General features: G+C 43.5%; 1 protein-coding gene across 4 annotated transcripts in view; it reads right to left on the bottom strand.

The window, feature by feature from the left end:
- The window catches only part of XYLT1 (xylosyltransferase 1), a 170,224-nt gene that overhangs the window by 121,349 nt on the left and 31,099 nt on the right, over window positions 1-17,776 (bottom strand). For 2 of the 4 annotated variants that reach the window (XM_063414180.1, XM_063414179.1), the window contains exon 2: window positions 5,379-5,417. The exons of the other annotated variants lie outside the window; for them this stretch is intronic. In XM_063414180.1, coding sequence (XP_063270250.1) covers window positions 5,379-5,417 — 39 coding nt within the window. The remainder of the gene's footprint in view (window positions 1-5,378; window positions 5,418-17,776) is intronic. 4 annotated transcript variants of the gene reach the window in all.

Genomic DNA, 17,776 nt, shown 5'->3' with positions numbered 1-17,776 from the left:
TAACCACACAGAATAGCTTTACAGTACAGCAGAAAAAGACTCAGAATGACGTATTTGTTTCTGAGAGCAATTAATTATAATTAACATAATTTAGATACCTTATAATTTGCATATCTTCCCTTTTGCCAGGCAAGCACAGAGCTCCATTTTCTTCCCTTCGCCAAACTTAGCTGTTGCTACTAAGCATTTTGAATGCAGTACAAATTAAAAAGGTACTGCTGAGAAATATCACAATTTCCCTAATTTTTTAAAATCCTAGCTTGGAAGCATAAGGCTTTGGTAGGTGCACTGTTAAAAGTATTCATAATTAAAGACAACTGCACAAGAACACCCCATGTTCTTGAAGCTCCATCACGCTTGAATGGACTTAGGGACAATCAGAAACTTGCCCTTTTATAGAAAAGACAAGTATATTTTATCAAATAAGCATATAGAAGGCACAGATAAGCCACTGGACAGCTCAAGAATACTTCTGAGAACAGAAAGAAATCCAACCCAGAGCTGACATCCAGAGTTCAGGCTTAAATAAATGGGAGCAAGGATGCTTAGCAAGATGTGGTTGCAAAGTTCAGGTAAGAATTGAAAACATCCTCCTGTCCCTGCTGCATGTGCTGGCTCTGGGAAGCTGGCCCAGGCTGCAGCTCTCACAGAGGAGATTTCATCTCAGCACTGTCCATGGGACAGCTTTTACAAGCTCCAAGCAGTCTGAAAACATGCTGAAAATATCAAACACCCTGCAAAGAGCAAGAGAAAGGAATTACAGTATTACACAGCACCCAGGTCACTGTGAGCTGACAGGTGCTTTTTTTCCCTTACATAAATTAGAAAGCTTTATGTAAGCCTTTTTGGCCTTTTTTTTAGACTTGATTTTTAAAAGAGGTTTCATGTAAAATTCAAGCTTCCCAGCACTGGGAGAAGGTTTCCAATACTCAGTGTGTAGCCTTTTCATGCAACAGACTGCTGCAAAGAACTCCCGTGGCCCTCAATGCCAGAGTTCTCAGTTTGTTCATAGTGTGCAAATTCCCAGCCATTGAAAGTGTTTCCTTTCTGTGTCCATGGCTGAATCCCCTAAAGGAGTGTAGGTAACAAAAGTTACACAGTGTGTGTAAGAGAAGCTAAAACTTCCCAAAACACTGCACAGGATTGTACCTCAGTATCTTCCATGCAAATAATACCCAGTTAATGCTGCAGGCTATTTTCCACCAACATCCAAAAGGGACCCACTCAGCAGATGCAGCTGAAGATACATTCCCCTAATAATACCTAAACTCTTTCCTGTATGATTTAACAATGGGGACATTTCTAGCCACTGTGTTTCTGGGCTTATCTTTGCCAAAATCAGTGTATCTGATTATTAGACAACAGCAGCTCAGCAATTTGATTGCAGTGATGCTTCTGTGGGGACTGCTTTATGAAGATTTCAGAGGGAGGCTCATGAATTCTACTTGTGCTTTCATGCTCCTCAGCAGGAAGGAAAACATGCTGTTTCCTCTTCACTTTGACAGCTGAGAGCAAAATCCTCAATTACTGCGTGCACAATCACCACAAGAAATTGCAGAATTTTCCCCAGGGGCCATGTCCCCTTAGACAGGTCAGCTCTTTACTTGCCTTGGCACATCATGAACTGGCATGAATCCCTCCTCACCCCCCAAACTAACGCTTTGGAAGAAAAATATTCATCTGCATTCTGAAAAGCAATTACCCTGGAAGTTTCCTTTATCTTCACAACAGGGTTTTACGAAAGACTCCATGCTTGTGGTGTTACCAATCACAATTATCTTGTCACAAAAGCTGCAAGACATTCCTTTTCTACAGGCTCCAAGCTTCCTGGATTCATGGGGTTTTTTCGCTAATATTTACTAAAACTGAAAAAATCCCCAGGTTTCTAACACGTGAGGTAACAATAAAACTCAAAGCAATTCCAAGACACATAAAACCAACCCCTTCCCACCAGGCACATTCGCCTGCTGCAGGCTCAGCCCAGCACCCCTCAGGCAAGCACTGAGCAGAATCAGGCTGAGGCCAACACGGGGCAAGGTTCACCTCACACAGGAGAGGGCAGAGCTAAAAACAGCTGCACTGAGTGCCCAGGCCCTCCTGCACAGAGCCCCTTTCCCTCTGCCAGGTACAACATTCCATGCTCCTGCACCAGGCAGCCTTGGGGGGCTCCAGGGCATCCCATCACACAGCTTGGGCACACAGCCACGGCTCTGGAAGGAGAGCAACCATCACCTCTGTGACCCAAAGAAAACAAACTCTGCTCCCAGGGAATGAACAACTGGGCCAAAATTTATCTCTGGGCTAACTGCTGCTAAAGCTGTCCCATTTGGCTCCTGCTGTTTTTGTGAAATGGAGGATGTGAAGTGCAAAATGGAAACAGCCACAATCTCATTAATGGAGATAACCTCTAAAATCATGAGAAAAGGAGTCACAAAGTCACAGTTGCTTCAGATGTAACATATAAACATGCCAGCTGCTGAAAACAGGTTTCATTCTCTTTTTGTTTGCTTTGTCCTAGAGTTTGCTCAGCTTCTCTTTGTGTGATAGTGCAGGCAAACACACCTGAACCCTCCGAAAGAATCCTGACGTGACCTTATCAAACACCTCAAGGATGCTCAGGGGTTATCTGGTTTTGGCATTAGCTTACAGTGAGATTTAGAGATAGGAAATGGGAGGCTTGTTTTTAAATATTTTTTTCAATTAAGACCAAGTTTATGGGTTTTACTCCAGATGAAAATCATCTGCAACACACTGCAAATAAATTTGCCACATCCCACTCCCTTGAACATAAGTGATTAGGTAGTTGTCAATCTGCTGCACCAAATTTATAAATTACAGGATTCATGCTTTTTACACACCATTTAACATGAGAAAAGGTAAAGAACAGTTGTTTGTGAGCTGTGTAATCACACTTGGGGGAAAGAAAATCAAACCAGGAAGAATAGGAACTTAACTGACTGTATCAAGTTGTGATAGTGTCCCAGCACAGGTAGGTATAAATGAATCACACTTATGATACCCACTATGCTGCTATTTAATTAGCACAAATAGTGTGATTTGGCAGGTCCAATTTGAACAAACTGCTTTGAGAAACCTCCAAAACAGAGAACATGAAGGAACTGTGCATCTTTTCCTTGGAAAAATATCTGGGAGAACACTTGCTGAGCTCTCAAGTCAATACTTCCCTCTGTTCATTTGCACAAAAACCAAACTATACTTGAAATAGGAGTTCAAAGAGGTCTGCTGAAGCTGAGCACATGTACCCACTCTTCATCAGGTCACTTGCAGCCATACTTGTAAAATTTTCAACAGCTGTATGGCTGATTGAAAGACCAGGGAAAGGAGGGGAAATTATATGAAAAATTCATGAGGAGGGCTCCAGAACCCAGCATGAGTTTGAAATGTCAACATTCAAAATACCAACCAAACCAAGGCGAGACAGGAAACCAGAAGGCAGTGGAGAAGAACTCTCCAATGAGCTGATTCATGCCAAGATCGTGCAGGAAACCACCCAGCAGAGAAGCTGCTCACCAGTGAATGCTCCCATCTGCCCCCAAAGAAAAAGGAGGAGCATAAAGCATGCGGGAAACTTCTGCAAATTTGGAGATCCTTTACTAACCATAGGAGCTAACATCCTGTTCAAGTCTGTAAAGCATTCAAGCTGCTGATGTTATTCTTCTCAAAGTGCTTTTTCTCAGCAGAGAAAACAGACATTTGCAGCTAAGACTGCTAACTTCTTAGGATTAAAAGAATCAACTTCCACTGTTAATCTGAATGCTTTGACCACTCTGGTTAAAGAGAAATGCATCTCTAGAAACCAAAGTTGCACCCTGACCTTCAGCTGAGAAGGTCCTCCAGATGTACTTCTACCTCTTAGAGACAGAGCTCCCTCCCCAGCCCAGGACACCTTCTGGTCCCAGCTACAACACCTTGGAACATAAGTGCACTGCCTGTAAGAAGTTTTGACTCTCCTCATCTATTTCAAGGTCTGAAGAAATCAACTTTCTACAGAAAATGGATTCAGAAGTGCATGTGGCTTTCAGTAACACTGAAAGAAATACCAATACATAAGAGGATACTTACTTAATTTCTACCTTTATTACTCATTAAACAATGCATCTGTGCCTTCCCTGACCCCAACAATATTAAGGTCTCTTGAAAACACAGAAACTTTGGGACTGGCAGTCTTGCTGAGAGTCTTAGCAAGGAGGTAAAGGGCCAGAAAAGGGAATGCCATGCAGATCAGAGAGGATGCAGACTAGCAGGGCACGATAAGGAGGAAGTCTGTTGGGGCTGCAGGCACCCCCTCAGCCATGATTTGTAGCAACTGGAGCATTCCACAAGCTAGAGCTGATGATCTTGTCACTTCCTGCTCCAAGTGAAAATTTCTCTCTCTCATACTCACATATGCATTCTCCCCTAGGACCTTCACTAACACAAACTCATGTTCCTACACTATTTTAAGTCAGTAATAAAGTAAGTCTGCATTATTACTGCATATTTCTAGTTCTACATCATGCACAGAGTAGTACTTTATTACATACACTGTGTTTTGATACCACTTTATAATGCTACTGTGTTTAACAAACTCTGTGTGATCCTTCCTTGCCAGTTTTGACTCACAAGCACTTGGCTCTGAAGTGAGGTCCATAAAATAGATGTAGTAGGCTTGTTGAAACAAATAACAAAACAGTCAAAAGCTTTCCCCAGAGAAAAGCCAGCAGAAGACAAAGGTAGAAATATTTATGCAGTCACTCAGGGGCATTGGAAATGTGTTCTGAATAAACACTCATCTTCAGTATGCAAGTTCCATAGCCCTTGCTGTCTCCCAAAGATCAGCGAGAATGGAAATCAATGATGCTGCCTTGTTAGAAAACACAAATCAAAGCATCAGTGACTTTGTAAAATCCCTTCTGTCACTTTGACCTTCTGGTGCCAGGCAGCTCCACAGATTCATTACCGCTCATTGTAACGTCTACAGAAAAAATCAGCAGCACAAGAGTTTGAGAGTAACACCAGCAGCAGGAATTGGAAAAAGGCTGGGAAGCAGAATACACAAAAAGAAATGAGAACACCACGAAAGGATGCTCACTCTGCCTTGAGGACTGTGTTCTCTCTTCCAACACATACAAGTCAATTCTGCTGTTGTCCAGCTTCAGGCCAGCTCCCTCCTCACCACCTGCACCTGCTGTTTCCTGTGTGCAATCTCTCCTCTCCTTGCCCAGCCAGTCCTGTCAGGAGCTACTGCTACACCTGCACCCTCTCCAGGGACACCAGTAGGGATAAACACCATAAATATGTGGTGCTTACACAAATATGGTGGGGTTTCTTTCAGAGAATCTCTCGTCAGAAAGAAGTGGGATGGGGGTAGTACTAACCTGGGTCTCCAAGCTGGTGTAGGGACTAGGAGGTTCAATCTACAAAGAGAGCAGACAGAAACAGCCATTACTCTGCAATAGTGGAAAAGAAGGTGTCCTGAGCTGTTATTGGTCTAAAGTGGTGATATCAGTAGTGATATCAAACACACCCGCTTGAACAAGGATGGCAGGATTACTTTTTTATTTTCTTTTAAGATTTACCACTTTTCCAGACATCTGGAAATCACACAGACTTACAGAATCTCTACAATATTTGTATGAGCAAAAAAAGTTGCAGTAACAGGAGTATACCAGAGGGCCATGTGCAGGCCCTCACATCTTTGATTTGATGCTCTTTTACAATTCTTAGATTACAGCTGACTGGTTTTAGATCAGACTAATATTTGACTGGTGCTCCTGTAATTTCAAGGCACTAAGACCTTTCCAGAAAGTTGATCAAGACTTGATGGTGAAAGGGTTGGTCACATCCTTGGCAAAATTTTTCTTCTCAACAGCTGCAGTTAGCTGTGGTTATTTCATTTCCCATTAAATTTCTTCCTGATGAATGCTTCTCTCCAGTTCTGCACATTATAATGCAAATGCACTGTACATTTTCTGCAGTCTGGCATCTTCCTTGGTGTCAAAATCTGAACTCTTAGCTTAGCTTGGCCAGAGAATTCAAACCTCATTAAAGAACTTCTAAACACAAAAGCACAAAATCATCTATTTAGCCTGTTAATTAAAAGGTTAGCAAGAGATAACATCCCTGTAGGAAACTCCACCATTAGTGTTCTGGGATTAGCACTCAAGCAAAATCTTTAAAAGCACATCTTTTTAAGTATAAGGAACATTTAAAACCTCGGTCCTGCTGGTCCAGGTATTACTCTGCAAGGTCCTGCTCCCCACATCCTGTTTAATTAGAAAGCCAAACAGAGCAAAACCAGGTCAATGGTGCTCTCTCTTAAATCCATCACATCGGTCTCTATTAGACATTCTTAGTTTAGAAGACTCTTGTCTATCAGACTATCAGGCTCCTGACACTAACTTTGAGTTTTGAGCCATTGTGGTTCTCACTTTGGCTAAATCACAGAACAGAATGAAAAAAAAAGGTAGGCTTCCTCCAAGAAACTGTATATTCCTTTTACTTTTCATTATGCCTATAAAGCAGCCTTTGTTTTAACAATCACCATAAATGTACTAATGAAGAAATAAGCTATCAACCCAAGAAGAAAGGTTAAGGAGGAAATTGGCCTTGAAAGCCCTGACACACCGTTCCTCCACTCAGCAAATCATGGGTCAGGCAGCACAGTGTGTGCAGGTGAAAAAGCCCAGGATTACCTCTGTCACTGCTAACTTAGGACAGCCTGCTGAAAGGCTACATTTAACACCACAGGACCATCATGACACAGATGTAGTAGATATTATCTGACACCTGGCCAAATGACACCAAGACTTGAAGGAAACTGAGAAACCCCAGTGAAATCCAAATATCATGTCATCAGCTAAGCTAGAGGAGGAAAAAAAGCATCTGAAGATGAGAGATGAGGTGAGAGGACTCTTGTCCTTGGACTGCCTTACTCTGAAACAAATGATGGCAACACTCAGCTCTTCTCATATAGACTTAGCTGGGATAAACCCATCCATTTTGCAGCTGGACTCTTAAGCAATGCTAGTTTGGTCACAACATTGTCCTCTATTGTCCACTCACATTTATATCATAGCAGGAGGATCACAACACTAGCAGGTGTGTGGGGCAGATAGAATACAAAGTGTGTTTAAACACAAAAAGCAAAATACTACTGTAACAATGAACAGCTCAGCTGCACAGGCTCCCCTTTGGGAGATCATCTGGATTTTCTCAGCCGGTGCCAATTTGACTCCAGACAAAAGCTTTTTCAACATGTACTGTTCACTTCCAAATGACAATATTTCCGTAAGAGGAAGTAGCTACTGTATGGATAAAACATCCTGGAAAGATCAGGGGATTCCTGTAATAGATAAGGCTTCAGACTACTTAAAAGCTAGACAAACTCAGGCCAATATTCCCTGAATAGAACGGATTTCTTATGTTAATTACTAATTTGCAAAGCTTCCTGGACCAATGAAAGCTGTAAATAGAAACCAGGTTTTGAATGGTGCTATTTCACCAGTGTGGGCCTGTGATCTACAGTTTTTCCTGTTTATTTTCCCCCTCATTTGGCTGTGGTAAGTTGTGTTCACTTGTGCAGTCACCATTGTGCAGCATTGCAAGGGGGGCTGTTTTGCCCCATCATCAGAACACACAACACTCAAATATCACATTCACTTACAAATTATCTAAGGAAAAAAATGAAGCTTGGCTTTTACAGGCAAAAGTATGAACAATCCAGATCAACTCCTTCCCCAGCTCACACCTTCTTGCACAATTGCTAGAGATGGTGACAGGGAAGAAGCCAAACCTTTCTCCCAATTCTCCTCTTTAAGCAAGGCAATAAGGAAGCTGAGGAGGGCAAATAAGGTGAGAGGGCATAAATACAGTCAAATTTGATTTTTAACAGCAAAAGGTAGTTTTAAAATTCAAGCTCAAAGTCAGAAAGACTTTCACTCTTACTGCAAGAAGAGACATGTTCTTAAAATCACCTGCTTATCACTAGTGCCAACTAAATGTCATATTTTGGTAAATCCCACAGCTCTCCTCCAGCTCCTGTGCATGGCCTGATGCACAGTTATTGATGACAATGTACACAAGAATAGCCCACATGTGAGGGATGAGGGTACACACTTCTCTTTTTTTAAAGGTAAGAAAAACCCCTCTGTGCTTTGTCCAGCCTGCCTGCCCTCATTGATTATTAGTTGCTAACAAAAAGTAAGAGAGCAAATTATCACACAGAAACACTCAGGAAAAACAATAGAATAACTGGCACAATTCCAAGCAAAGTTTTGGTCTGTGTATGTTCCACTTTAATTCGAGCAGTTTCAGCAGCCTGACACAGAACCACAAGAGTTGTGATAACTAAACCCCAGGGATGTCAGCAATCATCCCATCTGAAATTTCAGACTGCCATTTTTCAAGTGCTATGAATCATTAATCTCCAGTGCTTGTGATCAGATGAAATCTGTAGTGGGATTGGAGTGTAAACACTGTGACAGTGCTGTATAAACAGCCTGACACATTGATCACCTTCAGAGACTGATCAGGGTAAGACTCTGTTTACTATTGAAAGGTGACACTGAGAGCAGCAACTCTGCTCTGGGGTTTGGCCATTGTGTTTTTCATTATGGGTTAATGTCTCATGCCCATAAAGAAAAGAGACGTTTTCAAATACTTTGCAACCTTCCCAAAACAAAATTAAGAGCTAGGAAAGATTGGAGGAACTGAGGCACAGACAAATAAACCAAGTATTCCAAAGCCACATGGGAAATATGAGAGAAACCTGCAAAGTCTAGGACCTTGACCACAAGACATGCCTCTCCCCCATGCCACAAAAAATGTTTTTCCAGCAGTTCCAGGAGATCCCAGGTTTGACTGTGGTAATTCCGTCTTTGCTTCAATCTAACCCCACACAGCCTCAGCTTGACTGCAGGAAAGCCCAGGGCTCAGACTCCAATGTTGGTGGCTGCACTGGAGCTGTTCCTGCAGACAAACCTCCTGCTCACTGCCCCTCCCGTCACTTCTGGACTGCACACCTTCAGTTCCCATGCAGAGTTGCTCAGCTTTGGTGACTGGGGCAGCAAAAGATTTTTTTATACTTGATGAGCAATTTTCACTCATTTCGAGTCACCTCTCTCCCTCCCTGGAGGCAGCACGGATCTGTGTCTGCCTTGGCACAAGGCAATGGCCCCCAGCAGTCACAGGTGCCCTCACCCCAGAACCTCAGCACTGCACTGCAGCAGGATTTACCCTGAGACACACAGGGGAGCTGGCTTGTAAAGTTCTTTTTTAATTTTATTGATTTGTTCTATGCCACTTTAGAGCTGAATCAGTTCTTTCAGCCAGCTCATGCCACTAGGCAATGAGAGCTGTGCTGGGGCAGCAGAGAGGTGCCCAGCACAGCCACGAGCAGGGGGATACAAAGGGGGAACCAGCAGCTAGGACAGGGTAAGAAGGCAAGGAGCAGTAACAAATGCCAGCACCACCACCGACATCTTCCCATGAAACCACAGGTGTAGACAAAGATACAAAATATTCACCCACAAGCGACATTTCACATGTCCTCTCCAATTGCTCAGCTGCCCGCAAGGCAGGAGCAGGTGACAGCAGCTCCCTGTGTGGGCAGTGCTGTTTGTACAATTTGCAGTTCAGGGTTACAGCTATCCCAGGCCAATGTCGCTTCCTCTCTTCTGCTGACTCATTTTATGACCCAGAGGTTTGTTAGCCTGCCAGCCTGTGGTTTCTATCCTACACTCAAATGTTGCTCAAAACCTTTGTATATTCACAGAAACAAAAAGTAAAAGAAAACAGGATTTGGAGGGACTGCCTGGTCTGCCATTTCCCCACCTGCATTTCTGCCACCTCTCCACTAGTGAGGGGGAACACCAGCCAGGGAACCTCCCACACACCCTAAGGATGGTGGTGACATGAGTGCCCAGAGGAGCAGCCAGGGCAGCAAGGCACGGAGCTCCCCTGCAGACACGTCCCTGCAGTGAAACCCAGCCTCTAATGACAGGTTCAGTAACCTTAATTGTAACCCTCTAGCTAGGAGTCACATTAACAGCTGCCTCTGCACCACCAGCTATCTCACACTCTGACTTATTTGGGGAAGAGTGACTTCCCAGCAGAGCCAGTCCTGCCAGCCAGGGCACGAGCACAGAACACGGCACAGGAAATTCTGAAGTCACCCAGAAAACGGTCCTGCAGATCTGACTTTCATCACTTTGCCCACCATCAGAAGCTGCAAAATGTCTGCAAAGAGTGAGCATTTCCAGGGTGGTCTGAGTGGCAGTGCAGTGACAAGATGTGGAGGTGGAGCAACCCCAGCCAGGGTGGTCCTGCAGCTCCTGTGAGCTCTTAGCAGAGTGTGCAGAGGCTGCTCCGAACCCCGAGCTGCCATCGGTGCCCTCACTGCCAACAGCCTCTGGTGCACAGCTTAACCAACCTGCTCCTCAGCAGCAATGTCAGCCCACAGGGCTTCTGCCAGCCCTTAATTTTGACAAATGAACTGTTTGTGTGGCCAAACTGCAGAACTGATCCTAACACAAACCGCTGGGTGAAAATGTATTTACCCAAGATCATTTTCTCAACTAGTCTGATGAGAAGCTGCAAAGAATGGGAGGGCATCTTAAGCCAGGACACTCACCAAAATTTAAGATGCAGACTTTTATAATTAGCTCGATAAAAGTACTGTGTTGGTCAACACCCCTAAGTATACAATACAGGCTCTACACAATCAAAACTCCCTCACACACAGGGCTACCCCACCACCTCTCCTCCCCTGCCTATTCCAACTCTGGATATTTCACCACCAGAAACAACTGCAGTCTTTAACAGCTGGTGGCTTTGGTACAAACTGCTCTAATCCTTGGCTAGTACAATAAATCTGTATAGCTCCTTCAAAGCCTAAAATCTGAGGGTCTGTGTCTTCTCCCAAATGAACAATTGAATGCTTATCCAGCAGTGGAAGAGCAGCTCAGTTAAATCTAAGACCTGCTAGTTCCTTGCTTTTCAGTAAAGATAAAACTGTTCTCTTGTCTGCAGGAGTTGTACAGAAGACTACAGTCTTTGACAGAACCTAAACTGCAGCAACACCCACTATTCCTCAGCTTGCAATAACAGTCAGTGCCCAGAAATAGCCCAGAACTCCCTAATACCTCCATAAAAACCATTACCCAAAATAAATCCATGCCATCTCACTGAACGTTTAAGCCATACACTGAATCTTCTGTCTATTACTGTTCCAGTTACAAATGAAGCTGGAATTATTCCTATCTTCAGTGTCTTTTACCACCTGAAAAGTATCTGCTGCAGCCAGCTCAGCACAGAGCTGTGAACACAGCCAAGGCCAGCGACTGCAGCACACTGATAGCAGCAGGGAGCTTTCCCAGATGTCTGTAAAATATGTCTGGCCACTGAGATGCTGCTGTCCAAGCACTGCTTTGACATTTTGAATATGTCAGCTCCCCAGGCCAGACATGCTGTCTCACAGGTACAAGTGACAGACAGTTAATGTTTTAACTTATTAACTCCAGGCACACTTATCTTTCAGCCCTGACACCTCAATACACCACAGCTGCTCCAACACCATTTTCCAAATCTGTGCTTAGGAATGATACATCTGACCAACTCACAGCAAGGGTCAACTGTCCTGTTTTCCTTAATAATTTATTAAGGGCTGGCAGGAGCCACGGCTCTGCTGCACTGTTCAGTTGTTCTAACAAACTGCACAGTTGGTTTCAGGTAACAAACGAGTTTCAGTATAAAATGCAAATGTGTAAAAAGACAACACTAATCTAATGGATCAATATAATTGGGTTGCTTAGAGATGGCAAAGTGCACCGGATGCTGCTGACAAAGATCTTTTCCCCCCTTGCCCAGCTCATCTCTGAAAGCCCCACACGCCCTCGCTGCTGTGAACCACAGCTTCATGCCCACTTCCCCAGAGGATGCTGCTGTGGAAGCCTCCAAGAGGGCACACCAGGAAGAACAGCCTGGATATGATTTTGAGTCTAATCACACCCATGGATGTAGGTTATTTGTAGTTCTTGTGATGGAAAAAAAAAAAAAAGAAATGACACATGTCCTTATGCAACATTTTAATAGAGCTGGAGGAGTCTATATTTATAGAGTAACCAAGTGTCTTAAACAGCCACATAAAAAAGCACATGGAAGGAGACACTAATTTACTTGTGAGTACAAGCACTGCATTTATAGGGAAAAAATGTCCTGTCTGACAACTCCAGTTATCATCTGTTATGCGAACAATCTGCCTGAATATTATCTGCCACAGGACACAGTTTAAAAAAACAGCAGGAAGACCCTGACCAGATGTAAAGATCAAGCTCATTTGAAGTTCCCAGATAAGTAAGTTACCAGAAGAAAATTAAAGCCTGCACAGTAAGGAACATGTTCCAAAGTTAAAGGAGCAGCTGAAGAGAACAGGGCAGGGCCAGTTTTAAAGCTGAGGCAGGCACTGCTATGCTGTGAGCTCAAATCAGCCAGTCAGCACAAGGGCTGCACGCTGCACTTAGACTATCACAGGTAACCGAGCTGGAAATCCACATCAGGCACTTGGAAAAGACAGAGACAAGGTGGTGGGCCAGCTGAAGTGGTGCTGGCATAACCCCCGTAACAACAACAAAAACAAAGCATGTTTTCACCACACTTTGCACAGCACCCAGAAGAAGACACCCATGCAGCCCCTGCTCTCAAAGCAGGGCAAAGCACGGCTGTTCAGTGATGGCCACGCTGGGGAGGCAGCAAACGCTGCTGTGAGCAGCAGCTTCAGCACCTCACCCTCCTGAACCCTTCTGCAGCCACCCAGGGCCCTCCAGAGAGGGGCACAGCCTGCCACAGAGCCGGGGTCACGCCCTGAGCCTTCCCATCCTGATATTCTCATGAGAAGGACCCTTCAAAAGAATAAACTGGGGACACCAAGAGGCTAGGAACACAGCCCTGGGTCTTTCCAGAGGGAAAAGGAAAAGACAAGCGAGAATCAGCTTTAAGAAAATCCAGCTAAAAATCATGAGGGTAATATAACAAGAAGCAGTCTGTATGGCTTCATACAGAATAAAGCCTTCCAGACAAATTTAATTGCTTTATTTGTTCTTTGATAAGAGTTACAGAGAGTAGATTAAAGGAACACAGAGGTCATATTCTCTGGATTTCAGGACAGCATCTGTGTCTCACGAAATCCTAATTGAAAAATTAATTCAAAAAGACTTGGGAAGGGGCAAGCACAGCACTGGAATTGAGGACTGGCTGCAGGACTGTAAACAAATGATAATGATAAACGGCACTGTATTGAGCTGAGGGGAGGTCATACTGAACAAACTCATTAATGACCCAGAATGAGGATTAAAGAGCACGCCAACAACATCTGATGATTGCATTAAAGCTGGGTTGTGTCTGACGGATGCCATGGGGTGAAGAGGACACGTCCAGTTCCCAGGTCTTTGGCAGGCAGGGCTGGCACGCTCCAGCCACAGCTGCCTGTCACCCTCACCCCAAGCACACAGCTCCTTCCCCTGCTGGCCACCCTGAAACAGGCACAGCTCTCTGCTGCCCAAGAGCCAAACGGGACGTGTGGCAGCCATGCAGCCCTTGGCACAGCTCAGGAACACGGGAGAGCACTGACAAGAGGAAAGCTGAGACCTCCCTTCCAAGCACGGCCAGGAAAAGAAAATCCCACCACTAAAAATAACACAAACGCCTTAAATCCCACCAAGTTGTGTTTTCATGATGTTCCTGATATAGCTTAAAAAATTGTGGGGTTATGGATTAAAGTCCTTGATAAATCCATTTAGGACCAGACACTTCCTCTTCATGAACTTACTACATTCCAGTCTTTATGACAGGGGAGGAGAAAAGAAAAGAAACAAAAACTCTGAACTCAAAACAACAGATATGACAAAAAGAATCCCAACCAAACAAAAAACTTTCTGAAAATTTTTGAATAAATTTTTTAACAACAGAATTTGGTAACACTGATCTTTAAAGGATGAAATAGATAATTTACTTCTTTTAAGTACAGCTGCTGATTTTCAGCTTTGGAAGTACTGAGGGTTTAGCACTAGACTTTGAGTTTTATCAATAAGCTACAGGAAAAGATAAAGAATATGCAGGTAGAACAGCAGTTTTGGCTCCCTTCTGCAGTTTTCATGCCAGAACTAAAACATATTTTTCCCAAATAACAGAACCTATCCATCATTTTTATTATCAGCCTGGATGCAGATCCAAGTTTCATCACTTGGTAAGTTAGAAAAACTCTCATTAGCATCTGTGTGTGTAGGGAGCCCATAAGAACACCTCATTAACTCATTAAAGAGGATTCTCACAGAGATTAGCTTCGTCAATCCTTCATTTAGCTACCAATCCATTCATGTGATGCTATTAAGCCCCTCATAAACAGCCAAGTACTTAGTAATACACTGTAGGAGCTCAGGTTTGAACCCTATCCTGGTGCACACTGCTACTGTATTTGTGCTGCACTACTATGAAAATCACTACAGCCCCAAAGGATCATTTAATTCCAAATGACAAGCTGAAGCCAAGATGCTGTACTAAAATGGGACACAATAACAGTACCCAATCCCCAGGATTTCAAACCATTCTTGCTCCACATCACACATTTGATGGCATGGCAAGAAACACGCACAGACAAAAGAAAGGCTTGCAACAACACAGTGCAAAGCAACTGCTGCTCATTGCCTGAACAGGGGAGCAGAGGAACCTTGCCTCTCCATCCCTAATTCCCAGGTTTTTCTTCTTTCCCCTTCCCTCTAAGCCCTCTTCTGTGCATCACTGCTGTCACACCATCTGCAATCTATTTTCAATAAGCCACCTCTGCATAAACAACACATCTGTCTCTGCCAGGAGAGGCTCCCTCTCTCTTCTGGAACAGCCTCCAGCCTGCTTTGGCTCACTACAGTCACAATGATGACAGAGAGGCAAAATCTGCCACTTCCACATATCAGACAGGTATTGTGTGTTGGTAAACAGCAATTGTCCTCCAGATGGACCTACAGCAGCTCCATTTTGCACTGGCCTTCAGATGCCAGGGTGACAACTGCTCATGTAAGAACATGAACAGGAATCCTTTGATTCCTGCCAGAGCATTTCCATTCCCTGCACTGCAGTCGGTGCTGCTTCCACACACGGAGGTGTCAGAGGATTTCAGCCCATCTAAATTCATAAGTTTAATACAGATGCATAATTTTATTTTCAAGCTGAATAATTCAAAGAACATTAATTCACTCCCATCTGCTTAAACGAAACAGATTTGTAAGATCTTAATTAGCTTGTATGTCCACAGTACCCTTCTTAGCAAGAGCATTGGGCTGATTCTGGCTGTGGCTGCACATAAAAGGCCCCACAACTCTTTACTGCAACACACTTAGTATCAGCTCCCAAACATTCAGCTCAGACCTAGCAGCTGCTCTGTCACATCCAATCCACTTTGGAAAACATAAAATAACCTCTGTTTCTGGAGGATAAACACGGCAGCTCGCAGGATGTGCAGGGGAGGCCGAGCTGCCTGCCTGATCCCTGCAGCTGCCCGGGACTGAAGCTGTGCTGTAAGTGGCTTTCCAGATTTCAGGAACTCAGACAAAAGATGCTATTAATGGCACTTGGGGCTGGAGGGGGGAAATCCTTGAATGCAAAGTTTCAAGTCATTGCACATTGACGAAGAGAAGTAAACAACAAGAAAAACTTGCCCACAGTAAAGGGTTTTGTGAAAGGGAACTCCACAGCACCCTAGGAATCTGGAGAATGAGATGGGAGAAACTATGTGGAGACTGAAGTTAAAAACTATACACTGCATGGTTCATTTTCCTGTAATTCCTTTTATTCATTGCTATAATCAACTTGACATGCAAAGCTGTTCCCAATTTACTGACAGCTTTTCAGCTGACATCTAGTTCTCAAGGTATTTTTTTTTTAACTTAAATAGCTAATTATTCATCGCCTTAAACCAGGATATATAACAATGTCAGGAAATCATCTGTTCAAGTTATATCAAAAAGCCTTTGGGGATTAGTTCATCTCTTTTGTATGCTACAGAAAACACTCACTTGTAAACAATTAAATCATCATTTGAAATCTGTCTACGCTTTTAGCATCTCAGAATGTAGCCTGAAAAACCATATAAACAAATACCTTATTGTTGCATCTAGAACCCAGGGCTGAAAAGTTTTCCTCCATAGTATCTTATTTGATGGAGGACGAAGGCTAATGCAGGCTCTCTGTAAAACCTGTAATAAAACATCTAAATAAATGCAATAGCTCCTTAAGGAGACCAGAATTACACCACTCTCAGGTTATGCTGAGAGCAGAAGACATGCCACAAGGATATCAACACATTTCCACACACAGGCACTTGACCTCCATGTAACAGTCATGGCTGAAAGAAAAAAACCTTCTAAATTTAGCCATAAAGGCTCAGCCTTTGGCCTGAAACGATAGTAATCAAACCTCAGAGTACCCTGCTTCAAGATGCAAAGCTCCTGCATAACACACATTTGATGAGACTGAGGGACATCACTGGAGCAGAAGAATTTAAAACTGGTTTTAGATTCCTGTTTGAGATTAGTCTCCTTTTTGGTCTCCTACTGACTCCTTGACTGCATTTTTACGGGCTGTAGCTCTATGGAATACAAACACAGTGTAAGCAGAGAATCCCATAGGAAGAAGCTCCTTTCAAAGTCTGTCTTGGGCTGACACTGTAGCAGAAAGTCACCGAGCCTGGACAGTGCTCCTTTACACATCTCATTATAGCTGTGCAGAGCCAGACAGGGCTTCAATCATCACCCCTAAAAGAGAGCAGCAGTATCCCACTGCCCACAGTGTTCCTTAGTTTTGAAAATTTCCTTGGGCACATACATATTTTACCAATACACTGGTCACTCAAGGTATTCGTTATAGAGTTATCCCTATGCTCAGGAATTTACCTCTCTATTGTATTTCTTTGGATCAAAAACCTGTAAAAGTACTGAGATGAAAGGCAAACTTGCTGTTACTGCTTCACCACTAATTGTGTGATTTTTGTGGATTTAGTACCTTAATAAATGTTTGGGCTAATTCATTTAAATCACTGCAGCCATATCCTTTTTATGACATAATTGCTGACCCAGTCAAGAGAACAAAACAAAACAAATTATCCTCCTTATGGAATGAGAGCCAAGTAGGTCCTTGTGAAACTACAACTTCCTTTCCGTCAGTGGAAGAAAACACAGGGCATTCCTAAGAGCACACAGACAGAGAGGATGCAGACAGCACAGCATTGTTTCAGAGAGGAATTCCTCCACAGCCAAGAAATCCGCTGAGATGGGATCAGTGAGGCACAGAGCCCTCACCTCTCTGGCATTCAGGGGGCCTTTGGCCACAAAAACAGGGCACTTTCTGCCAATAAGTGAGCACCCAGATCTGGGACAGTGAGTTACTATCGTGGAAATTTAAAATATGACAAGACAGGAATGACTTTTACAGATTTCAAGGGTGTTTCCCAACACCTTGAGTCCTCAGCTGCACAGAAAAACTTACCTAGAACTAAAGGCAGAATAAATGAAGCCAATTCATCCCAAATGCCCAGAGGAGAGGTTTGGGTTTATTGTTTGTTTCTTTGTGTTTGTTTGGTTTGTGGGTTTTGTTTGTTTGCTTATTTGATTTTTAACTAAAACTGAGGAGTTTTAAACATACTTCAGTTTCTGGTACCTTCAAGTAAATCGACATGGAAACTGTCAGCTGGTGGGAAGTTGAAGGCAGGTTCTCACCCAAGCACAAGGAA

This window comes from Prinia subflava, chromosome 17 (assembly GCF_021018805.1).
Source record: "Prinia subflava isolate CZ2003 ecotype Zambia chromosome 17, Cam_Psub_1.2, whole genome shotgun sequence".
NCBI classification, from domain to species: Eukaryota; Metazoa; Chordata; class Aves; order Passeriformes; family Cisticolidae; genus Prinia; species Prinia subflava.
Note: the sequence above shows the minus strand (reverse complement) of the source record. Positions and strands in the feature narration are given on the sequence as shown.